The 26,932-nt window shown below is 39.4% G+C and overlaps 1 protein-coding gene across 2 annotated transcripts in view; it reads right to left on the reverse strand.

Moving 5' to 3' along the window:
• CPA6 (carboxypeptidase A6) overlaps positions 1 to 26,932 on the reverse strand; it is an 88,195-nt gene that overhangs the window by 15,061 nt on the left and 46,202 nt on the right. For both annotated transcript variants that reach the window (XM_048287046.1, XM_048287045.1), the window contains exons 3-8: positions 21,249 to 21,373; positions 17,753 to 17,867; positions 16,708 to 16,809; positions 15,775 to 15,879; positions 1,935 to 2,045; positions 1,597 to 1,687 (exon numbers count right to left, since the gene is read on the reverse strand). In XM_048287046.1, coding sequence (XP_048143003.1) covers positions 1,597 to 1,687; positions 1,935 to 2,045; positions 15,775 to 15,879; positions 16,708 to 16,809; positions 17,753 to 17,867; positions 21,249 to 21,373 — 649 coding nt within the window. The remainder of the gene's footprint in view (positions 1 to 1,596; positions 1,688 to 1,934; positions 2,046 to 15,774; positions 15,880 to 16,707; positions 16,810 to 17,752; positions 17,868 to 21,248; positions 21,374 to 26,932) is intronic.

Below are 26,932 nucleotides of genomic sequence, written 5' to 3' on the forward strand. Positions count from 1 at the left end.
GTATTGTTACAGTTTCACTAAGCCTAGAAAAAATAGTGTTTTGAATGAAAACTAAGCAAGCATTTTTAGGACTGAATAAAAAATGTGCTTTAATACAGTGGCTAGGGAGCAGGAAGAGGGAGGAGGAACCCAAGAAAGATTAATTAGAACTAGAAAGAAAATTCATTGAATATTAATGTTGCACTGATAGGTACCTAAGATATATCTCTCAACACACTGTAAGAGAACTGATCATTCCAGTTATGCCACTGGCTGTCTTCTGAACAGTAAATGGGTGTCCCCACAATATCTGCAGTTGTGGCTTACACACTTAAGTAAAGATGGTAACAGTGATGTAGGACTGGTTTGTCTTTATGTTATTTTTGCATCATAAAATTGCCTTAAAGATTGTGATAGCAGTCCTGGGCCTGTCTTCTTTAACATAGGGTTTCTCAGTTAACACAGGGTTTCTTTTCTGCTTCTGTCTCAGTCCTCTCCTTATAGTGGGTAGCCTTGAAAACAATTTGAAGCATATTTCACAGGTCCATACTGGATTGAATGTATACATCTGTTCACATTCACTTTTATCCTTAAAATTCTCACAACTCTACTTAAAGAATCCAGCTGTTGCAAGCCAGACTGTACAGTGCTCACTCCTACTACACACAGAGTATTGTGGAAACATCTAGAGTCTTCCAGTGGAAGAGGAATGGGCTGAAGGCAGGGCCCTTGCACTATGCAAACACAATTTCTTGTCTTTAGAAGCTTGTAACATAAGGAAGGTTGACTAATGCTGGATGAGAAAACAGCTGCACAGAGAGCTGAAGAAGTTTCTTGAGGTGGAAGAGCAGGTCAGCAGGTATATATGGCTGTATTTCAGTGTTCTTACTTTCTTACACCAGGACTTTTAGGGGCTGCTTACCCCTCTGTGAGTTGCACTACTTTTTGGTAAGATTTAATAAATACCATTTGTTCTTTGGTGGACCCATGCCAAATCTTCTGGTTGTTATTTCATTGCTGCTGCTTTCTCTATGCAAAATTGAGTCCAATTTTTATGAAGTACTTACAGAAGTGCTGGGAGTTTAAAATTGTATCTCCATGCATTTAGAAGCACCTTCTTTCTTTATTAAATCACTAATAATAATGGCCTTAAGGACACTGAGGCCAACAAAGTAAGTTTGACATTTACAAAACTAAAATAATTTCAGAGAAATGGCAAATTGAATAAAATTAAGCTTGAAATATTTCCTAGAGCTGCAGTTAGGTAAATCTTGAAAAGTCATGGTTCATTCTTAATGCTATGCTTCAAATTATTTATATGATTGCCAAAATACAGAATAGCTGTATGTGTGATTTTTTAAATTTTGCCACATTTGCCATGACAACTTTTTACTTATGAGAAGGTCTGTTTTTCTAAAGTTGGGGACTTTTATTTTTTTAGAAGTTAGTAGGAAGATTTGAGCCTTGGCTTATGGCTTTATGGGAAAAAAATCTTTAACTACAGAAAAGAGAACACTTCACAACAGATGTGACCTAACCTATTTGGATAATTACCTCTGTTGGATAATTAAATACAGGGTAGTCTAAACTGGGGGACCAAAGTATCTCCATACTTACCACACCATTTCACTTTCCAGTTGCGATTAGCATCAACACCATAACAGTGAAACCTCACGTTCTTTGATCTTGTTTTTCTCCAAAATCGATCCTAGCATAAGTTACAAAACATGTAAATCGCAATATTACTCCATTTTGGCAAAAATCTGCTTGTACACATAACAAATCAACCCTGGTAAACATATTCAGTATTCTGTTTTAAGTGGAGTAATTTACTTCCATTTTGCAAGGCACAAAGTGATGGACTGGATTTATACAGTCACCTTTGAATAATGTAACAACCATTCTATCTTTCCTGTCTGAATAATTTTTTGAGTAATACTACTGACATTACTTACATTTGTCCAGCTGAAATAGTATCCATCCACATTAAATACAGGCATGATATAGAAATACAGATGAGTTAGCATCTTTCTCATGTCAGGATCAGTCTGGTATGTCTGAAGAGCCTAAAGTAGAAAAGGCAAAGAAAATAGTTTCCATTAAAAAAATATTTTCCCAATTAAGTATTGTGATGGACTAAGTCACAAGGCATTTGGCAGTACAGAGGTCTGTTCTCATGGCAGCACAGACATTCTTCTAGCTGGGCCTGAAAGGCTGACATCTTCCTGCAAATGTGATTCAGACAGCATGTGAACATGTGAAAAAGGTGTTCTAAAGGCCCTATTCTCTCTGCTTCTCAGTGGCTTTCAACATTCAAGAAAATACAACTCATATTACAGAGAAGCAAATGCATACAAAGTTTTTCTTGAAGTAAGAGCTGAAAGTCAGTGGAATAGATTGTTAGTTGAGTAAATGAGTTTAGCTCCTGTAAGACAATGGAGTCCTGTTGTTTCCACCAGGTGATTTGATAAGGTCTTGAAGTATTTAAGGCTCACATTAACAACACAGCTTTTGTTGTATTCAAAGTAGTTTACCATATGCACAATTTTCAATACAGGCAGTTTATTCCTTTATCATTTAGACTCCTCTCTATTTTTGGAGGACCTCTAGTATAAAGGTTAGTAGAGGAAGTCTAGGTAGGGAAAGTTTTTGGGTTTTATCCATTCTGCATCTTAGAAAAATGCAGCAAAACCAGAGGCTCCTCAGTGGTTCTATTTGCTAGTGCCAGAGATGCTCTTTTACCAGCTCCAGGAAGCTTATACTCCACATGCTCTTGCAAATACTGTCCCTTGTCATAGCTAGGCATCAATTTTGCATCCTTCAAAGTGTAAGTCTTGATTCTGTAAGGTGAGGAATCCAGTGCTTCATGTGGCAGGTGGAAAGCATATCACACTGATGCTGGGTTCAGGGGGATGCCTGAGCCTGGCTCCTCTCCTGCTGCTACTGTGATTACAGGCTTCTGCTCTGCAGTGTTTCTGGCCCTTCAGATCTGAAGAGTAGCATGTGTTTGGGGAGCAAAGGGAAATATTTACTCTGAAATAAACTAAGTTAAATGCTTTTCAATTGACAAATGCTTGGGAGCAGTGTGAAGTACAGGAATTCAATACTTCTGGGCTCCTAACTATGCAGCTGTTTGAATTACTAAAGCTGCTATGGGAGCTGATGGATGCTTTGTATGGAATACCTATAAGAAATAACCATACATCTGGACATGTCTGGGGCTGAAATGTACTCATGGAGGACTATGACTTTTTTTTTCTTTACGGAGGGGATTAGTGAGACTTCTAAATACTTCTTCTATATGGTTCATTATTCGTCCCTCTGTTGTGCAGTGCTTTATCCTTACCCAGCTTCATCTCACCCTCCCAGAAGTGCTGTGCACATGCAAGTCCTTCAGCCTCACTATCAGATCCAAAGCAGCACTTCATCCCCGTGAAAAGCCAAGTCACCTGGTGCTACTCCACACCGAGCTCTTCTGTTTCAGCCAGGCAAGAGGAGAGGAAAGTGAGAAATAGAAGGCAAATGGGCAAAGCACAGAATGAAATGAGACTTAGGCAGCAGCTGGGACAGGGTGGTGTGGAGCACAGCACGCAGGGATGAGATCTTGAAAGAGGCATTCATAGGGGAGAAGGAAATGACAGTTGAGCTTTTGAGGGGAAGCTTGATGGACTGCTCGGGAGAAAGTCCCTGGCCAGTGAGGAGGTGATGGGTTCCCTGGCCCATGTACCAGAAAATCCCCCAAAATTCTTAGCTGGTATTGCATTTAAATTTTATTTACTTGTATTAAAAAACCATATCAAGTCTTCAAATAGATTTGGATAAAAACATTGGTGTTCAGGGACCTGGGAAAAAAAAAATTGTCAAAACATTGATTTGTCAAATCAATGGTTACTCAAAAACAATGACCATGAAAATAAGGACTCTGTGTCATTGCTATTTCACATGCAGAGAACACATATTGTACTAAACAGGGCTACTATGTGCATTAGGCTGGCCCTGTACTTAAATCTGCACAGGATTAAGAGCCTGTATGGTAAGTATGGATGTTAAATTGGTAAAACTGTTCTTACAGTTGGAAACAGGACCAACCCATGCTCCAAAGTGTGAGTCAAGGAAAATGAACATTTTCATCATGCTTATTTCAGGGAAAAGTAGTTTGGCTGGGGAGGAAATAAGGCACCACACACCACTTTCTTGATTTTTTTTACTGCTTTTCTCTTTATAGACAGTATTAGCAAATTAAGCTCAGGTTGTGTCCCCATGGTGGGTATTTACATACCAGTGATGATGAGATTGGCATATGTGCTTGTATCTGTATTTTGTATGCCATCCTTTTGCTGTCAGTTACATCTGTAATTATGCATTTTGTTACACTGGGCTATATATTATGTTTTAAACTGCAATGCTGTAAGACTAAACTCTTTAAAACACTTTTAAAATCATCTCCTAAAAATAACTACAGATAATTAATTAATTAAAGGTAATACACTGCTTAAAATTGCATGAATGAACTTTGCATATTTTTCAGTACCTTTCCAAATTTGCAAAAAGTGGCATAATGAAAATATTTGAATTAAGACTGTTTAATATACAATATGTTTTAAATCCTGTGAAAAATATATTTTCCTTGCTAGGTAAAAGGACCACCATTAAAAAAACCTAAACAAAATATAGGCAGCAAAATGCTGAGGTTTTATAGTGACTAAGTTATTTTAATGCCTGTTATCGTTGACAAAATACTAGAAGAGACTTTAGAAAGCATTATGGTCCCCAGTAATAATCCTCAAAATTGAAAGTCTTAACATTGGTTTAGAGCCAAACATGTCATTCAATTCTGTTCTTTAAAGAATATATGGGGTTTTAAATAACTTGGTTACCCTTTTAAAGTAGTATTTAATTAAAAACATAGTGGATCTAGAGTGGCTTTCTTCTTGGAAAGCAAGTAGGTAGTGTAAGTAAGATCATATTCACTCTTTCTGCTGAAAATACTTTGTCTTTTGTCCTGCTTTTATCTGGCAATTTTATTTGATGTGTGTAATCAGGCAACGCAGACTGTATAATCTTTGGCAATGAGCCTTACAGTTGCCAAGGTACGTCCTTCCTGGAGCAAAGCCCACAACTTGCCTTCTGCGACGTGACTCTCGAGTCCTCCCAACAATGGTTGTGTGAACCACCTCCCCCACCCACGCCAGCAGTGCTGAAACATTTTCCCTCTGCTGTGACATGAGCAAGGCAAATATAAAGCATTAGTGAATTAACTGCATTGTAGTTTGCAGAGAGCTCTCAGAATATGGGTTGATTCTGCTTCCCCATCATGCAATCAATAGCAGCTTTGCTGCTGAATGTACAGAGAACCAGACCAGCCCAATAAATGCTGAATTGTGTTATTAGTGAGTGAACAGATGATAGAGGAACACTGCCAACACCGTGCAAGCAATCTGCCTGGGGGATGGGGAGAGGACCAGTGATTAATAGGAGGGGGCTTGATCATCTGGATCAGCTGAGTGATGGTTGTTGATAGAGCTATACTGGCTTAGGCTGGCTGAGGATCTGGTCCATAGGAAATTTAATTTAGGGGACGAAGTAAACAAAAGAGCTATATTGTAAACTGCCAAGGCAATAAAAGGCAAGAGTGTAAAATGGATTTAGGATGCAGTTAGGCTTTTTATAAAATCAGGGGATTGACTGAGAAGGACACAGCGAGGAGACAGGGTTGGGAGAAATTCTGAAATCCCAGTTGAGCTTAATAAGGATTTGCTATCTCACAATTAATTATTATTAAATTTAAGGTAACAATCAGCTTTTGCTATTTCTGATTTTGAATTAAACAATCATACTGAATTAAACAGTTACTATTTTAGCACAAGGAATAGACTACATTTACTGTTCTGCCAGAAATCGCAAAAAACCTGCTTCTGGCAAAACAGGATTAACTCTTCTGTGCCATTATTAAGATATCAGTTAAAACATCCTTTTTGACAGTAACACACAATATTTTACTTTTATCTGTACATGTTACGCTTTAGCACTGTGATCTGCCATTCAGGCCTTCATTGCCCCTTTATCAGTTTGGCAAGCTAGTAATTAGCTCTGTCTCTACTCTTGGAAGCAATACAGCTTTTTATCTTTGTTTTCCCTTTTACTGCTAGTGTCCTGCTTTGGCATTCAAATCACAAGCAGAGTGGTAAACCCATTATTAAGGCTAAGATACAACTGAGTATTTAAAAACAAATGGCTTAAAACAAAGGGTCAAATTTTCAAGGCTGAAGCTTGAACTGTGTCTGATTTATCTTTTTTGTTTAATTCCAAGCAAGACCTTCCTTCCTCTTTGAAGGCATTTACTGCAGGAGAAACCCAGAAACAACTGAGAAAGAGGACTGTGCTGCAACTATTCTTCAACACCCACAAAAAGAGTCTGACAAGAAGAATCTGCAGAATCCCAAAGACTTGACTATGGAGCTCCTTAAGGATGCAAGTGGAGAAGATGCTGAGGGGAGAAGAGGCAGAGGGACGATGGTGTGATGGACATGTTAGGGAAGCAAACAGCCATTCCAGAAATCTTGGGTAAGGCTGGGACCACTCAAGCAAAGGCAGGATCTTGTGGGAAAGAAGATGCATAATTACACAGATCTTAGTAGAAATTGGAGACACAGCTTCTTGGTTCCACTCAGAGAGTAGTACAAAAACAAAAATAAAAACCTCTTAGATGCCAAAAAAGTCAGGGACTGCCTATCCAGGAAAAGAAAGGCCTGAGTTATTCTGAAGCACTGTGAATGCTTTGAAAGGAGTAAGATTTGTTTACTAGTAATTGTATGAAATTAGTGCCCACCAACTTGGTGGAGACCCACCAAGGTATAGGCCTCTGAAAAATGTAATTATTGAATTTTACATCCTAATTGTGTTGGTCCATGGTAGTACATATTGAGGGAAACTCAATAGAACTCACTTGAATACAAGGCTTAATTAAATTTTTGAGACACGATTAAATACTTAAGATACAAATAATTGCTTGTAATTCCAGTTCTGGAACAACTAAATTGTCCAACATATGGAATTTTCTTTCACAGTCCTGTCTCATGCTCAGTAGTGTTTTTGTATATCAGCAGTTTTACTGAGGCCCTAATTACTCAGTGCCATCATACTGGAGTGGACTGCTAAAATACAGAGCAGACTTCCTCCCTTAGGGCAAGTAATGTGTTGGAACAACAATGTGAATTCTTTTCATGCCTTGAAGAAGAACATACCCAACATCTTAAAAGCCTTCAGGGGGTAGAATCTGAATGTCCTAGTGATGAATACCTAAATAGGAATATACAGGAGCAAGTGTCATTGAAGAATTCCTATTACAGGCACAACACAGCTGCAGTGTTACTTTTATCAAGATCTACTCACATTATGAAAAATTAATAGCTGCAAGCAAAATGAAAGCACTTTTTACCTTCTTAAGGTCATGGGTAGGCAAGAAGATGCAGCTGAGTAGTGCACACAAAAATCAGTGCAGTACTTCCTTTTGGAAAACTGAAAGCAATTTTAACTGGTTTTTAAAATTTTATTTGCTATTGTGAAGGTGTAAAAGCAAGGGAAGGAACCTTCCCTAAATTGTCTTATTGTTGAATAAAACCTGTGAAATTCCACCGCGGATTAAAAGAGAGGGAGATACCTCACAGTATAAAAATGGTTTGCCACAGCTGCCTTTAGAGCAATGCATCACATGCCTCGTTGTGGTGATACCGTGGTACTGCACTCTATCTTTCTGCCATTGGCTTAGATTTTATCTTTTTTTTTTTTTTTTTTTTTTTAAAGCACCACAACTGGGGCCCTAGATCAGGAAACTCTTGTTGATAGTGTTCACTGCTACTTTGTTTTCCTTCCCCTCAGAAGTGGTGCACATTTTCAGTAGCAAGCATGTGCTAGAGAAATGCAGATACTCAGAGAGAAGTGGTATGTAGGATGGCTGCCAAAAAAAGGGAACACATTCAGAACTGAAACAGCTGTGGAATGGAAGGGAGACGTTGAGTAGAAGCAAAAACTACTACACATAGGTGTGAATACTGCACATGAACTTCAAACGGCAGGAACAGCATTTGCAGGATGGAAAAAAAATCATGAGGATAAAACAAATTCTGCATTGGTACCAATGCCTCTTGCTGCTGAAAGGCTGATAAATGAAGTGCTAAGTGAAGAGGCTGGAAGAGGTGATGTCTCTGATGGAGAAAAAACAAATAATGTTTCAGGCAGAAGCTTCTGACAGAGAAGAATGAATTAGCTAAAGACAAGTAAGGCTGAGTGTTTCAAATATAGATACTGCAGGATGAAACAGATGGATTTTTCCCTCCAGATAATGAATATACAGGGAGCACTCAGAGAAGTCCATTTTTTTTTTTCTGAAGTTAGGCAGCTAAAAAGACAGCTGGGGAGACTAGATTCCGGTAAACAATAAAAATTAAGCTCCAAGGATTGTATCGTGTTTGCTGAAAGAGCTGCAGACATTTGTGGAGAGATTGTAGCCAGATGACTGGTTCTTCAAGGTGAAAAAAGCTCAGTTTTTGTGGTGACATCACCACTGACAGCTGTGAAGGAGGCTGCAGGGGGGTAAGACACAGCCCTGGGAGGCATCTGACTCTCCTAAACCAAGGGTAAACTAAAAATGGATCAACAGCAGGAAAACCCAGATAGGAAGATTTCATAGAGTAAGAAGATGCAATGATTTAAAGAGCAACAAAAATTTCATGTCAAGCCAACATCAGCGAAAGAGCTTTAGCTGAAGGGAACAGACTTTGTCAAGAAAGAACACTCAGCTAAAAGGGTGAAAGGAAAAACCTACAGCTAAAATATTTGTTTTGGCCTTGCATGCCTCTCATTCACTTTGGAATATTTCAAGTTATTTCAAAAGCTCTTCAGATTTTTGAGGACCATCAAAGATACTTTAGGAACTGTGGCATACTTGTACCTAGGAAAGGACTGGCATAAATGTCTGATTTATATGGAAAGGCAGTCAGGTTCTTGCTTTCTTTCCTCTATGGTCCAAAACTTCCACTTGGAGAACTCCAAAAAATGGAGATGGAAAGCCTATCACAGCAGGTGGAACACATTGTCTCAAAGAATAACTAAATATAGGTGTAACGAATATCCTTTGAGTTAATCTTTGTCTGAAACCCTGGGCTGTGGGAACACAGCATTTCAGCTGTACCTGTTCAAAAGACTTTAGTGGGTTGACAAGTGAGAGATCAAATGTATAGTCTCTAAGAAACATTATTGTGCTGCTTCACATAACTATCTTACACACCCCCAAGATCAGACTATTTCTGAAGTGGGTGAAAAAACTGGTATCTGAATTTGATAATTAGCCACTATTTCAAGACTCTGGTAGTTATGGAAAACACAGGAAAGAAATTTTCTAAATCCTAAAGGATTACTGGTTTTGATGGAGCTCAGTAAGACCCAGCAATGATACAGAATGTGAAGCTGTTTTCCTGGCAGTGTGGGCTTCAGCACTGGAATGAATGACCGAGTGCTGCTCTGACTATCGATGCAGGATTTTGCAGATGGTTTGTCCATCAGGACACGGACTGTGAATTTTGTACAATGAGAATAAGTGCTACACTGGCTTTCAGCAGATCTTAAAGTAAGAATACTTACAGCTTCACTGCCCTCTGCCCACATGGCCTGAACAGAGCAGAAAAGAGCCAACCCTTTTTAACATTGTCTGGGTCTCCTGCTTGGCCCTGCATCTGAGTGCGCTGTTGTCCTGACTGAGCCCTGTGTATATACTGTTCCTTTAGCTGGCTGCACTCAAGCACTTCATAAACATTCTTAAGGAAAAATCTGAGGTCTTGAATGCTGCAAAATTCCTGGTAAAGACTGCTCTCTGGGGCCTGGTCCACAATCCTAATGGCTGGCTAATTGGCAGTATGCATCCCATATGCATCCCACGAGGTGACTCATAAATCAGTCTCAAGCTGAGAATAGTGGGGGCAGATGTTGCCACTTTGCTTCTTGGACAGTCTGTCTGTCTCTCTTGGCTCATTATTATGGAATGAAAAGACAGGATTCTAGCCTGGTTTTGGAATAAATCAATACCAATGTCAGCATGAAAAAAACCCCCAACAAACAACAAAATACCTCTGAGAACTGCCCTCAGCCTTTAATTTCTTTTTTCTGGGGCTATATGTTTGCTCCCTGGGAGCATGATGAAGTCCAAACACATAGTCTTGAATAATTTGGGAACTCAAATAATTGAGATCACTGTTGAGGATGGGAGAAGAAGGTGGTGGAGGTTACTTCATTTCCAAAGTGTGAGGCTATTTTCACCTTCATTTGAGGCCCTGATGAGGTCACTCCTTTAGGGAGATGCATTTGATCTCAATGGACATTTTCCTTACAGTTGACATTGGACTCTTAGGATATTTTGTCAAGAAGAACAATCAGTACATGCTTCTTGAGGATTTTTAATTACATTCTTGAATTTCTAATCTTGAAATACAAATTCCTGCACCAGAAATAAAGAATAACACATATCAAAGTCACATCTCAACTATGCTGTTTTCTGAAAATACTGTGTGAAAGACATGTCAAGATTATACATCACTGAAATGGATCAAATGGCAGCATTTATTAGAGGGAAGAAAGTCAAACCAGATGTAATGGGAATCCTCATCTGCTTTCACTAAAACTGAAACAGAATCTAGTTTTGATGTTAATTTGAATAGCAGCCTGTGAACCATATTTAAGATTTTTTAAGAAATGGTAAAATCCTAAATTTGAGGTCTGGATAATTTGATACCTGAATTCTGCTTCTCCGCTCTCAATGAGTAGGAGTTAAATGTTCTTACTTACCATATGTACATATATAATTGTATTTTTGCAAAATGGCTATAGGTATTGCATCTTTGTGTCTGTAAGGACTATTTAATTTTGGATAAATACATGATATATCTGAATTTTGTTTCTAAAGTCTACTGCTTCCTACAAAGTAATTATACATAATAGAGTATCTTTCAGTTTGTAATATTTACTAACACATAATAATGTATTAGATCCCATGTAGCCTCTTTAGATTTCTAGGCTAACAAACCTTTTTTCTTTTTCATTTTTTCTTTCTAAATCTCTTGCTGTGGACACAAGTTCTGGGTTCATTTATCTTTGCAGGTTGCCTTCAAATAAGCCCACATGTAATCAGTTCTGTTTCCTTTTACAGCTTGTCTTGCTTCCCTGCTCCATCACAGGTCTCATAATATTTCCACTATCAAAGTCCTTTTTCCATCCCTTTCCAGCTGAGTAAGGCTGGAATTGGGTGGGACTCCACTGTAACCTGACTGCTATTTCACTACAGTACAGGTGCAGACACTTCTCTGTGGCTCATTAGCTGGTACCTAAAGCTCTGGTGCTCTGTATGCAAGGTGACCCCTTTCTTGACTTGAAATTCAGTGACCATGAGGTGGGGATTGTCAGAGGCCACCAGTACAGCTAATCCTGACAGAACATCTGATTATCTTTAGGCGAGAGACTACAGACATTCTGGGCGCCTTCCACAGAAACAGTGACGTTGTTATTAACATCAGATCTATGGAACACAGAGCCAAGGCTAGAGCTCATTCTGGAGTAGATTATAAGGAAATAAAAAACAAACCAACACACAGAAAACCAAAAAAACCCCACAATTCCTCAGACCATAGTCTTTGCTCTCCTTTTGTTTGTTCCAAAATGAGAGTAGGCTGCTTTTGTACTTTGAGTTATATCATCACATAATATCCTGTGCATTTTCTTTCTGCTTTTAAATCTTTAACTTCTGTATCTTTTTTTTTTTCTCTAGCTATTATTTTGCTTTCCTCTAATTATTGTAATTGCCCAAATATAGAACAAGCCTGCACAGCAGGCAGCCTCTTGCCTTCCCATGCTCCAGCCTTACATCCTCACTTCCCAAGTCTGATCTGCTTTAGTCTGTTTTGCATTTCTAAATAGGTGGGAGCCAGGTCCAGTTTAGCTGAACAATTCCAGACTCTGTAGAAAGTGGGGAGCTGCTGCCATACCCTGGCAAACTGCATGAGCAGCTGCTCGGTGGCACCTCCACCCTTCGGAGGGGGTCTCCCACTGCTTGCAGCAAATCCACTGTCACTCAGAAGCTGCCACTTCCAGAGGTGCAAGCAAGATACTGAGAGTTCCCAAACTGGGTAGGAGTATCTGGTAAAGTTTGCAGCACCCAGTCTTGAGCTTGAATGTTAAGTGACATTCATGCATAGAGGGTTTTCTTCCTAAGCTAAATTGCTTGAAAAGCCTTCTTGTACACAGGAACATGAATCTAGTTCATTAAAAATAAGTGTCAGAAATCACAGGGTGAAGTGAAAGCTTGGTAAAACATTTCAGGCTGCCTGCATGGTAAAGGAATGCATGTATGCTGTTCCTGGTAGAAAAGAAGCCAACACCGTGTAAATCCAGCATTTCTTTTTGCTTGCCTTAAATCGATGGACTTGTGGTGCTATTCCTGAGAGTCAGCAAACATGCCAGGAAAGATCTGTTTCCAAGCTGACAGCCCTTTCTCAGAACTGCCCGTAAGTGCCAGGGAGGATGGAAAACTGGGCTGCCAGGCTGCAGAGGTGCTTAAGGGAGGAGTTTGCCAGCAAAAGAGAATTGCAGAGTTTGAAGCACAGAAAGACCTTCAGTTTTCCTAGAGTTCTTACTAAAATTTTCTAATTCATACAATGAGAAAAGTAATATCCTAAACCAAGCAGTCTAATCATCTTGTCTCTCCTCCTTTGCCAGTCATTTTTAATATGATGATGGAGACTATGAGCATAATGTATTCTCTTCCTGATGGTTTTTGCTTTAATGCTGGATTGAAATACTGCTCTAAGAAGGGATGGGCAGACAAGGGTGGTACATTCTTGTAGTATGAAGGAACTCCGCGGAGACTACTTTTAATCTAGGAAAACTTTTTTACATAATTAGAGAAGCAGCCTTACAAGCTGCTCTCTGAAAATCTCATATAACAACCAGGAGGTTTTTGTATACACACCCACAGCCTATATTCTGCTATAAGGTCTACAGAGAAACCTTGTGATTTTTACCCTACTGCCACATTCTACTGCTTTATGGGAAAACCTTGGTAAGGAAGAGGTACTTAAGCAACAGGCTTCCCACCAGTGCCTTTCTGTCCCAACTTCTTTCCTTACTGCACATGTTCTCCTGTAGGAAAGCTACTCAGAAATTGCAAGTTAGTTCATCTTTACATTAACAGGAGTCTTAATGAGAAGACACACCATCATTGCATGCTGAACTTTGGAGATTGGCTCCTGGATCTCATTTAGCCTATCCATGGTCATGGGCGCATCCAAACTGTAGTGGCCTCATTATTTCTATACTTCCCCTGTTCAACTTCACTGTTGTGATGCTCGAGGGAAGGCCACACATGATTACCTGATCATCTCAGCATTAGGGTGTTGGTGATGCAGAAGTTTACTCTCACAAAATCAGAGGAGGTATTAATACATTGTAGAATTACACAGTGATGGGTGGGAAGACAGGTGAGAAAATCGTGTGTTTATAGGAAGAAGCTTGTAAAAGCATATTGCAACCCTTATTTTTGTGCAAAAAACAGTATGCAAAATACTCAAAGCACCTCTGTGGGGGTATTTTAAAGCCGCTTTTGACTTCTGCCAATTACGTTGCAAGGTAGCCTGCACTGTGCAGCTAATGTCTCATCTTGAACAAAAGTTTGTTGGCTAAGGGGAGATGGCAAAATCCTATAAACATATAATGCATCTGTAATGTATCCCAAATTAGAAGAGTTTAAGTGCTGATACTTATAAAAAGCCAAAACCAAACCAGAACCAGACAATTTGGAAGCAAAATTCCAATTCCACTTGATTTCACCTCTCATTTGAAAACTGCAAATGGATAAATATGAAGACTAAATACTAGACCTCAAAAATAAAGGGAGAATAAACCAAATAAGATAGAATCAAAGAAACATAGGATTCACTTGTTCTTCAGATAGTATGAAATCCGTCGTTTCAGATGAAATCCATGCATGAAGAAGAACAGCCAGCAGATCAATCACTGGCTCTGAGACTGGTGTCACTGGAAGAATTTTGTGGGCTTGATTATGGGTTGGGTTACACAACAGCAGGCTTCCCAGTGAGATAGGCTATACATGTCTCAAAGGGGGAAAAGGATCTTTGATCACAAGTTAAGAGGTTGCATTGGAAGAGCTTTAAACTGGATTTGAAGGCAGAAGAGGATAAAACCAGGCTCGATAGAGATGAGCTTGGGGGCACCACACCGATGTTTGAGGGATGTTGTTCTAGATAGGTCCTTCAGTCTGCCATCCCAGTGGAGGCTGGGGATGAAGATCCAGGAGGCAGCAAAGACAGAAGGGTTATTGATGTGTCAGAAACCACAGAAGTGCCAAAGAACAGTCATGTAGGAATTAGGGCTTCTTCCCTGTAGAAGGCAGCAGGATCAATAGCCCAGATGAAGTACATCTACACCAATACACACAGGATAGGCAACCAACCGGAGCTGGAAGCCACTGAACAGCAGAAAAACTATGATAATTGCCATCATGGGAAAATGGCAGATGAATTCTTGACAGATTTAGACCAACTGTTCAGAAAGGCCAAGTGCCAGATCCTGCACTTGAATTACAGAGACCCCAGGCAGTGCTACAGGCTGAGAGAAGAATGGTTGGAAAGAAGCCCGTTGGAAAAGGACCTAGGGGTGCTGGTCAACAGCTGGTTGAACATGAGCTCGTGTGTGCCCAGGTGACCAAGAAGGCCAATGGCATCCTGGCCTGTATCAGCAATAGTGTGGTCAGCAGGACCAGGGCAGTGATTGCCCCCATGTGCTCAGCACTGGTGAGGCCTCACCTTGAATCCTGTGTTCAGTTTTGGGCCCTCACTGCAAGAGTGACATTGAGGTGCTGGAGTGAGTCCAGAGAAGGGCAATGAAGCTGGTGAAGGTCTGGAGCACAAATGTGATGAGGAGCAGCTGAGGGATCTGAGGGTCTTTAGAGAAAAGGAAGCTCAGGAGGACCCTTACTGCTCTCTACAACTTCCGGAGAGGAGGCTGTAGCTAGGTGGGAGTCAGCCTCTTCTCTCAAGTAACAAGTGATATGACAAGAGGAAATGGCCTCAAGTTGAGTCAGGGGAGGCTTAGATTGGATACTGGGAAAAATTTCTTCACTGACAGGGTTGTCAAACATTGGAGAAGGCTGCCCAGTTAAATGCTTGTCACCATCCCTGGAGGTATTTAAAAGATGTGTAGATGTGGTACTTGGGGTGATAACTCAGTGGTGGACTTGGCAGTGTTAGGTTAACTGCTGGACTTGATGATCTTTAAGGTCTTTTCAAACCCAAACAATTCTGTGATTCTATTGCATTATTCTGTGACTTTATCTTCCTATTCCTATGGAATGACACAAAAGAGAAATGTCTCTTTTAAACTAAGTCCTTAAAGCAAAGATGCTGCTGAACTGATCTGAAGCAGTACACACTGGCACTGATTTACCTGCGCCGTTACCAGAATCACAATCTTCACATTTTTAGGTCTTGGAATAAAATCCTACTTCATACCTCTGCCAGTATGTGTCTGGCATATTTTTTCCTGTGCCTAGCTGTGTCTGGCTGTCATTAACAGCTTTGTTTATTAAGCACTTAAGTATTCCACAAACTATTTTTAAAAAGAGAGGTATAATAGCTAGTTATTTTCCATATTAGTAGTGTGTTAGAACTGCTACAGAAAAAATGCAAAGTTTATTTAACAGAAGGAACTGTATGACTGTAAATTTTGCACACTTACTTCTTTCACAAACCACTGGCAGAAGGCAGGGCCAATCCACTCTCTTGCATGAATCCCACAGTCTATCCAGACAGCTTTCTTGTAGGGCCGTGATCTTTTACCTAACTTGAAGTGTGAATATTCACAAAATACCAATGGATCTCATCACATTAGTGAAAACACAATAATGAGAAAATAATAGAATATGAGAGAGACGAAATCATTTTGAGTTTCCTCATATAAAGGAACGCAAATTTATTGTTTTAAAAGGTATGGCCAAGATAATGTTAGGCAGGTGTGCCAAGATAATGAGGCTGACCTATGGAAAAAAACTGTAGGAAAAGTGAGATCTGTCAGTTCCTCTTTTACGAGGAATGAATATCACATGGAGTAGGGTGAGGAACAATGACACTATGTGAATAGCCTCATAAAGAATCAAATTTTCAGAACTTTTCAACAGGAGATGGAAAGAAAATACATTGAAAGATTTTTTGCATCTTACCGATACACTCTAATTTGTGGTCCTAATCATGTGAGTCGAGAGCACACAGCCCTGAAATTTTGTCACTAGCTAAAGAAAAGGCGCATGTGGCACATGCTGAGAAGGGCTCCAGAGTCCTCTGGGGTCCCTCTCCAGCATAACTGCTCTCCTAGTTGTCTATAAAAAAAAAGCTTTGCAATCCCCTTAAATCCAAATCCTGCTAATTGAACTTGTCCTGTTATCTTTCTCCATGCATATTCAAACCAGGTAAATAGGATTTGGCTATTAGTTTTCCAGCTTTCTTTTCCCTTTTTTTCATTAAAGATGACATTCAGAGAGATACTTAGATTTAAGCAACTCATCCTTAGGAAACACTGTTAAGCTGTGTCTCTGGTGTATGTGCTGTAACATAAATAACAGGGTCTGTCCCTGATTCCAGATTTTAGTCTCATTAATGACTGTTTAATCTTTACCTTGAGTACATACAGTGGTCTCCCTTCATAGGATTTTCCAACAGAGAACATGTGAACAAGATCTGAATAAGTTCTATTCAGATAATGCATCCACTCCTCAATCTGCAAATACAGAAATAAAATCATTTTTTCAGTCTTTGCATTTCCTGGGAAGAAACTGTAATATATTTATTTTTCTCAGCTCTCAGTCCTCTCTCTACTTTTTGATTTTCCTGTAGTTTTTATTTTTGTCTTGTTTGTTTGTTTTTGTTTTCACACTTTAAGCATTATTTGGCTCTCATAGCTCTATTGCCAGAGGCTGGATGCAGCCTTCACATGGGTTTTTTTTTTTCCATTTAATTGTTGGGTATTACTGGAATGCATACATAAGCTGTCCATTGAAAATAGGGGGACGTGGCTAATCCACCATTGCCACTAAATATTAATGGAATGAAGAAAGAGAGTCCCTGATTCTGCCTGCCAGAACACAATGACAAACAGATTGACATGCATGTCTCAATGCTACCTGCAATATTTGTTTCACAGGCACCAGATCTTCTTGTGGTGCAGCACTCTGCATGCTCAACCCAGTGACTTTGATTTGGTGCAGACTGAAATTGTGTATGTGAGCACAGTAAAATCAACAGAAATTGTTTACCCAGCCATAATCCAGGATAGTATTCCTTATACATGAGTTTGTACCTAGGTGTTTTTAAGTATTTGTACCTCCCGTGCAAATACCTAAGCATTTACTCATATTGCTTAATTAAATGACTTAGTGTGACCAATCACTCACTGAAATCTCTTATTCCACCAGAGTAAAAGACCTACTTTTTAAAATAAAAACTCAGGTGCTCTGAAAGATAGTTACATGTAAAGATGAGCCTTGAATACAAATATTAAATATACTTTTTTTTTTCAAGGAAGTGCCTATTTTTGAAGAAGCAGGACTTAGAACATTTCTGAAGATGAACAGGTAACCAGAACTTGTAGAGAGAATGAAATCTTAGCCTTATTAAATACAACATTGTAGTAGATAAGAGGAACAATATGGATTTTAATGCACCTCTTCCAGGGAGTGGTACACTTCGTAGTTATACCCAGAGAGGGACCTTCGATTCCTATGGGACCTCACTCCAGTCTGGTTTTCTATTGCTTGCTGTAGGTCTGATATGAGAATCCTAGGTAAAAAAAGATAGCAGTATTACTGAAAAACTAGTAGAACACACAAGCTAAATCAGAATAACAATCATGTTTAGAGGAAATATAGCAGAATTTAAACCATCCTGACTTTACTTCATCTGTTACATTTTGACAATAGAGTGCTTCAGGCTCACTTGAATATAAGCTGCCAAATAAATACTCCAGCTGCTTTGAAATGTAACAGTGCCTTCAAAAACACAATAAGCTAGTTAAGTGACTAAAACAGAATGATGTAAATAATGTAGCCAATGTGAAGAAGCACCCACTTTAATTTTTTATGGAGCAACATTTGCTGTCTTCTTTTATAATCCAGGTATACTATGTGATCATGGATCTTTGAAAACTGATTTCAAACCATTTGGAAAATCTTTTTAAGCTTAGAAAAACATGGACATACTTTCTCTTGGGAGTGGAATGCAATGTTACATATAGCTACAAGTTGTAGAGGCAAAACAAAAAATTAAGAACTTGGCAGCATTATCGTTCTGTCTGAAACACGTAAAAACAGGAAACAAAAAAATCTGAAGTGTGCTTTGTTGTTTACCTTATCTACTCTGCTGTAGTTGTTTGCCAGTTTTGTTAAAATAACTCAGGAAAAATATGAAAAATATGAAGTGAAAATTAAATATACTTGCATAAAAAGTGAGAGGTTCTTTGCATTAAGAGCAAAATGCAGAGAGGGCTATGTAAGCTGAAAACTTTCCTGTTTTATGGCAAAAAAAAAAAAGAATATTAAATTATAATACAGAAAACATCTGAAAATAACTATAATAAGGAAGTTGAGGCATCCATCCATCCCATCAGACAGTAGCAGGAGCAGGGAATATTGTCATGGATATCTGTAACAACATTACTGTAAAACTGAGAGTCATCCTTGTAATGCTCCCTTCTCCTAAAGCATGGCAATGTGTAATCACCACGCCACTAATTCACCATTCCCAGAAAATGACAGTCACATTCAACCTTCGAAATTTTTATAGGCATTAGCTGCTGTGGTTGGAAAAAGATGGAAAGAAATTGGCATTTACTCTCCTCGTAACTCAGCTGTGCAGCAGATGCCTCAAAGGTAATAGGCCTCTCTACATACAGAATCAAAGTAAAGGTTATTCTCATCCTCCAAAGCATTAGTGAAGTAGTTGTATAATTAGGAATTACATTGTTCTACATCAGCAACATTCATTAAGCAAACTAAAGGATTATAGTCTTGACTTGCAAGGTGTTGTATGTACTGTAAGAGCAGTACTGTAAAGCTGATCAAAGGAGTGATTTTATTCAAGTCATTAGGGCATCTAATATTTAAAAAAAATACTGGACTGCTTTGCAGAATTCTGATTCGTATAAGCACCTATCAGGATCAAGCTCACTCTGTTAATTTACGCATCTGTACTCTAAATGGGATTTGATAATCTTTCTTTATTCTTAAATGACTGTCTACTGTGTGTGCTTATAACACAAAGGCTCTTAAGTCCCTTAGGTCTGAGTGCAACGTAAGTGGCTTCTTTGCCAGAAAACTTACAACCAAGGCAACTGGGTGCAGAGAGTTTATCTGATGCCTGGCTCGTTTCCATGGCCATCTTGTCATGAAGTCAAATCCTAAGAGAAATAAGCCTGTTTTAAAGGCAAGTGCTGGTCATTATTAGGGATGCTTAAATGCTTCCTGCCTTTGTAAATATGTCATAATTTAGGTAAGCATCACTGTATTGAGCTGAAATTTTACCTGGCGTTTGCCTCAGATTTTCCAGTTCCAAAAGAGATGTAGAAATTTAACTCCATTGCAGTGTGTGGAAAAAAATAATTTTAAAAATTGTGAAAAACAGTAATCTGAAAAGGAGTTGTACAAGATCCTGGCTTGTAGAGCTGCACTTCAGCTCAGGGCTGTGGTCCCCACCCTGTGGGCATGACTGTGCTTGGCCAGCCTGCTCCTGCTTCTCCCTGATTATGGATGTTGTTGCTCTCATGGTGAATCCTCCTAGCTCTTGTGGAGTTACAGATCTCAGGAGGCTTGTCAGGACAAGCACATGATTGTCGAGGCTTTGCAGGGTTTTGCTTCTGATGGCTGGGACCATCCAAAATGCGCAGCAGGGAGATGAAGAGGGAGAGCAAAGGACAAGTATGGACCTGGTAAAATGCTGCCCAATTTCCTTCTAAGTGCACACAACTTTTGTGCCAAAAGTCAGATTTTCCCTGTGGAAGATTAATGCACTGTTATCCTAGCATGTTTTTTGGGGTAAACTGCAGAGACCCTTTGCTCTGGCAGTTCTTGCCCTGGCACATGGCTCTGCAACCCAAGCAGAGGTCTTCAAGTACAGAGAGTGTTTATAACAGATATCATTAAAGGTGATTACTGTGAGCAGGAACAGCAGTAGACATGAATACAACTGCTGGGTCACAGTAATTAGGGAACATTTTTCTATAAGCACAGGAAAACAATTACAGAAATCCCCATCTCAGTTTTAAACATAAACAAAGCCGAAGCAGTGCTGAACCCACATGAAAGTCACTCTGAACTGCAGCTATGGAGCTTGTGTACTTAATTGCCTTATATTTGTTTCTGTATTTTTAGAACAACAAATTAAGAAGAGACCATTGTTATAATTAAAATGGGATTGTGATGAGTACTATACATATGTATACATAAATACATCTACAGTATGATTTACACCATTCTGAGATGATGTGTGGAGGAAAAAGTATAAATAACTTCATATAGGTCTTTACTCAGCAAATTTTTGAGAATTCAAATAACTCATCAGTTGATTATTCAGATGCTTAGGCGTGTCACTGAAAAAGCTTTAATGACAAGATCATTTCTCTTGTCCAGTATAGCATATGGATAAATATGAAAGGATAACTATACTCCAAAATTGTCTTGAATTTTTTTAAGGAGCACTATAAATGGTTTGTGAACTTAAGTGTGCATTTGTACTGTATGACTTGCATTGGTCGCTAGGAATGGAGAATAAAGAAGTAGCATGTTCCTGTATAACTGATAAAGAAGTTTTGCCTCTGCATTTGCAGCTTGCTTGTAAATAAACCTTGCTCCTACTAAACAAAGAAAGAGGCAAAGCAGGCTACAGAATTAGTAATTACCAACCCTCTCTTAACAGATGTGATTTCACATATATTGAAAACATTTCAGCTTGACTCCAAAGGAGGACATTTAATTAAAGCTGCCTGCCTGTGGGAGATGGTCTGCTCTGCCATTAAAGTGGTTGTTTTCTTGGCAATGCCTAGCTGTCTGCCAGCCTAACTGCTGTGATGTGGAACGCATTTTTGAGAGCACTTGGCGTGGTAGATGCAGACCTGCTCCTAAGGCCAGGCCTCTGGAGTGAGGCATGGGAAGTGAAGCATGGGCTTACGTGTACTGGATGTTTGCTTGCTGGAGGTAGGGCAGCAGGCTCCGGCTCGTGTTCTGCGGTACTCGCACGTCAGCGACTGTACCTTCGACGATGTGGAAGGGGCTGCTGGGCTGCCACAAGTCCACCTGTAGTGCAGGAACCAACCTGTAATTCACATGCATTCAGTGGAGGTGGGGAAGTCCAGGAGACAGCATGCTTGAAGGTAGGTAGGCAAACCCTCTAGGCTTGGTAGAGACAATAAAACTGCATCGGCTGGTCCAGCTCGGCATCTGTGCTAACGGAGCAGATTTTGAGGATTCACTGTGCCCAGCTCACCACAACTGCCCTGGGAGATTTGCCAGTGGGAACAGAGAACAGTCTTCAGAACATGCCTCCTCAAACAGCTCAAAACAAAAGCTAGTTCCAGCTTCATGCACCTCCTCAGACTATTATACATTCCCAATGTATTAGCTCCTATGGAGTCCATGAGTCTTTTTTAATTTTGCAAGGCATTTTCTCTGCTCATTAGGGCAGCCAAAAAATGCTAAAGAGATATAGGAAGCATAGCATATACCAGTGTTGTTTGTAAAACGTACTCAAGTTTTATTCTTGATAATAAGCAGATCAGAGGTCAGTAACAGGTCACCAAGACCATGAATACACAATAACTTTATATTAAATGTCAAAATAACAGGATTAAGATAATCAGATTATTTCAATCTTGTAAAAAATGATAGCTACTGAACAATGCCACTATTATTATTGTGCTATCTGTATCTGCTCATACCTAAGGGATGTTTCTTGTCCATTTTTACTTCCTTTTGTTGCCAAATCTGAGATAAATTTGGAAAATTTAGCCCAGAACATGAATTTTCAAGAAAGCAAGAAAATTTGCAAAGAAGGATTTGAAACTCAGTGTTCTGCACCCTGTAGTAAAATACTGTACTTGCACTCTTCAACACGAGCACAGTTCCTCCTCAACCAGTGTGAGGACAGTGGAAAGAACACAAGTCAACAAAACTCTTTCCAGAGCTTCTGGATGTTCATAGGAGATTATAAATGGGAGTTTTAGGAGCAATCTCTGTATCAACATGACAAAGAGGCATGCCAAGATCCACAGGCCTTAAAAATATGTTTGTGAGCTGAATACAAGGAAGGAAACTGATATGGAGTACATGTTCACACATTTCTTAAAGAGAATTTTTAAAGGATTGATACTTGATAAATGTCTTTTGAAGTTTATTGCAATCAGCTGTGCCAGGCTGCACTTATGAAGCCGTTGATACAGCTCATGAGCGTCCACTGCTTTCCAGGTATCTAAAAAGATTTTTATAATCTATACCTTAAAAGGTCCTCACTTCTTTTATGCCATAGAAGCTATTTGGGAAACATCAAATGCATTTACCTGGTCTTGCTATGGACCTCATTTGTGAGAGGAGTACAATCTTGCAACAGGGGTTTAGTTCTCAACATTTCTCAAATGGCCCTGAGTAAAAATATTCTGATTACTAAGAGGGCATCTAATGCTGAATCTGGTGTTACCTCTTTAAACAAGAGTGACCTCAACCCGGTTAATCCAATTAAATGCCTGCTACTTTGGAAGGAGCAGAACTGAAACACAGGGCCAGCCTCTTCTTGTTCCTGCCAAAGCCACTCTTTGTTTCAAGCTGCCACAATATGGTATCGGCATCCAAGTCATAGTGGTGGGTGGGTGCAGCATCTTTTGAAGTCTAACACCAGGACTGGCAAAGTTCATGAGGCTTGTGAAGCTGACAGCAGCTATGACAGATGGCCAGTAGAAACGAAAGTCGTGAATTAAGTGGTGATAAATGCTGCTTACAAATAAAGATTGTCTCACTGTGCTAACACCTGATGTTTTTTAGTTTATCTGTCTTTTGTATTTTGATAAATTACAGGCACCCCGTGAAATTCCCCCCTAACTCAACATGGTTAATTTCACACATGTTTAATTAGAAATGTGTATTTGACTTTTAAGATTTATTCCAAAAAATATACATCAGAAAGGGTAAATGTGTTGTTCTTAGAGTAACAGTCTATCAACGAGCTCAGCCAGAGCCATCTTTATAAAAATAACAACATATTGTTACATACAAGCTAAGAGCAACTGAAGTGAAGTGTCTCCTGGCCAACTGCAATATCTAAGCACACAGAACTGCAATAGAAGAAAAAACCCCAACTAATCACAACTGATATACACCTGAAACTTGTCTTTGTTCTTGACAGTTACTCAGGATTTATTCTCGTGAAACTCTCCATTACCATGGAGGAGATAAACCAACAAATATTCACACTATTAGCTATAACATCACCAGACTTTTTAATTTCTGAGGTATTCTAATTGTTCCTCACATTACTGGCTACAAGTGAATATCAAAAGCAGAAGCAATCTTCTTTTAACTAATGAAATCAGTGGCATATTGCCACTACACTCTTTCAGTGAAACTGCAATATTTCACTCCTGGCATTGTCCTGGAAGTGAGACAAAAAAATCCTATATTTAGAATGCAAATCATTCTGCTTCATCCCAATTCCCTGTTTGGGTAGTTTGGCTTCCTTTGACTCCCACTTCTCATCCTTTGCAATGTAAACGAAGCAGTCAGTGCTCCTCTGGGAGATGTTACCTGTGCTGTCCAGAACAACACTTCAATCACTGGCTGGATTTTGCCTAATAAAGCATATAAAAAGCAACATGTTTCTCCAACAGACATCTTATTTATATTGCAGCTGTCAGCTTGTCCTTGGTGTGACAAGTACATGGAAACTGACAAACAGAAGATGGATTTCAGAGCAAGCATGTTTGGACTGAGCAAGTCCAACTATCCTCTACTCACTGTCATCTTCAGGAGACTTTATCACTGCATCTCCCACAGATACTGAGAGTCTTATTGAAATTATCACTCTTATTTCAACATCATTCCTCTCTCAAATATGCCTTGGATTTCCATGCTGGGCTCTGCTGGCTAGTGAGTGGCAGTGAAAGTAATGACTGTCCTATCCTCTTCACTCTCTGAGACAGGGTGTTGTTACCCCCACACACTACACACGAGCCTTTATACAGTATTATGGAGTACCAGTCAGTGCCAAAAGATATCTGTTTGCTGTATGGGTGGTAGGATTTGCTAGGTGGGAGGAAGATTCTCCAGCTACAAAACAAAGAGATGCAGAAATCCTACAAAACTCCCGGAGCATACAGCCAAATATTTGAACCTCAAAATTCATCTGGTATCTTGAGGCTAGAGGAAAAGAAATATGCTTTAGAGCATGTCTGCAAACCTAAATATTCTCATCTCCTTTGCAGAACACTCTTGTTTGCACATCTTTTCCTGTCTTTCAGCATGTTCAGAGTTGGGACCAGGAGACAATTACTAGGCACCTGTCACTCAATGTGGCCATGAGTGCCTGTTCTCAGGGACAGTGGTGGCTCCCCAGATGCCCAGTGAATGCTCTTTCCCAGAATCTCACTGGAAGCATGGGCATCCTGACTGGCTTTCTATGAGGAAAAAATGGTATGTAAGAGCATAGAGACTGGTCTCTTTTTCCAAAACATTTAAACACATTATTTATTTATTTAACAAAGAAAGTGTGAGAGATTATTAATTGTGACTACATAATAAGTAGTCTTTTTAAACTGCCTGTTCTTCTTTTTTCAACCTCACTTGTCCCATAAAAGTCCCTGTGGTTCAATTTGTGCTTAGGAAAGCCAGGTTTCTTTGCAGGCAATTTTCCTTTAAACTGAGGTGTTAAAGACAGCTCAAATAAATCTATCAGCTCTTACCTGGACACCTTCCAAGGTACAGCAACACTGAACTCACTAGTCATGTCTCTAGGTTTTGATCAGTACAGTGATGAAAAGTCAGGACAAGGCAAAGGGACAAATATTTTAAACAGATTTGGGTGCTGAACTAATAGAATTCAGAATTTCTTCCAAAGTTAAAATTATGCAAATAATTTTCCAAGAATACAAACATTTTGTTAGTATAATCCTACATATCACAAATGGTGTACAGAAAACTCTTTTGCTCTGCCTAGACAGAAAACAGAACAGGGAGTTTTTAATTCACTAGTTCATTTTTCCTCCTGCTCATTCCATGCCATGGAAAGGAAGCCTGGGAAGAAAAGTCTCCCTGCTTTTCCCCACAAACACTCTCATGGCTGCATAAATCTCACAGTCTTTTTTTTTTAAATTCAAGTAATAATAAAAATAAATCCCCATCTTCTTTAGACCATGGGGCTTAGTCCAGCCTTTGTAATTAAAGCCATTTTCTTGGGCAGTAGCTTCCAGTTGTCCCTCATTACCTTTTCATAAGCAGATGTTTCATTTCTTCTTCCATTTAACCTGAAAGGAAGATGCTTAGTGCTCTCATCAGGTCGGCAATTATGAATCAATCAAATGATTGATGCTTGTCACGAAAATAACTAGAATAACTTTGTCATAACTTACATTTAGTATCTGGAGAAAACAGTTTATGATTTATCTGTGTTATTCACCATGAAGACAGAAATTTTGTTATATGTTTTATTACCTAGCAATTGCAGTTTTTATTCCTACTGAGTTGTATCCAGCAATACATGTGCCAAAGCTGGACTTGTCCTTAACATCACTATGAATGGATTTCTTTGAGAAATGCTGTCAACTGTAAAGTTCAGAATATAACTATTGTTATGATGCTGTCAGTAGAAATGGCTTGGCATTTCTGACCCTCTTGTAAAAGGGAATGTGCAGTCAGTAATGAAAGCAGGGGTACTGTTTGCTTGCGGGCTCTTTCAGGAAACATGGGTTTCCCATTTACATCCATATGCTCATGTATAGACACATAAACACCCTTAGCAGTGCTGAAAGTTACTAGATATGTCTTCAATTAGAAATCCAATAGTAGAAGGCAGAGTGTAGAAGTAGAAACCACTTTAGTCTTATTGGTGTTGTCAGGGGTCTGACTGCCCGAGGTTTTATCACATAATACATGGGCAACACAGTTACTTACACGTATGTACAAACACACCTCGCATGCACATGTACAGTGTGCAACAGAATTTTAGACCTCTGTTGGTACATCTGAAGAGAAAGAAGCAAGGAAGAATGACTCTTGTTCACTCTGACACTGTTGCATAACTACAGCAGTGCTGTGGTTCACCTGGAAAGAGCAGAACTGCTAATCTCTAATGTCTTCAGCCTTGCAAACATTTCAGGACCAGGACTGATTTCATTCTCACTTGCTTCTGACAATTAAGGAACTTAATTGGCAGTCCTAACTGCCAATCTGCTTCAGCTGCCCTTTATGCGCTGCAAAATTATCCAATGGAAATCCAATGTGGAATTCCCTTGCTTTCTAAAAGGACTTACAATGCAGTCCTAGTGCAAAGTAATTTAGCTTTCTGACTGAGTGCACTAGACATTTTACTGGCTCTAACTTTTCAGTATTTATTTGCTTTTCAGCGAGGCTGGTAAGAGTAATTGTGCCAATAAATGGGGAACGATTCATGGGATTGCAGCAACCATAACACTGACAGGAACAGAATATGAACAACACACAGCTTGAAGTTTTGAGTTTTGCGGATCTTTGTGGAACTATAACGAAATAATGGTCTTCCCATTCTATTTGCACTGGTATAATTTTACACAGGGCTCTACACTGAAAAGAACCTGTCGGCTATTCCTCAAGAGAGTCACTGAGATAAAACTTGTA

The sequence above is a fragment of the Corvus hawaiiensis genome, chromosome 26 (assembly GCF_020740725.1).
Source record: "Corvus hawaiiensis isolate bCorHaw1 chromosome 26, bCorHaw1.pri.cur, whole genome shotgun sequence".
Classification (NCBI taxonomy): Eukaryota; Metazoa; Chordata; class Aves; order Passeriformes; family Corvidae; genus Corvus; species Corvus hawaiiensis.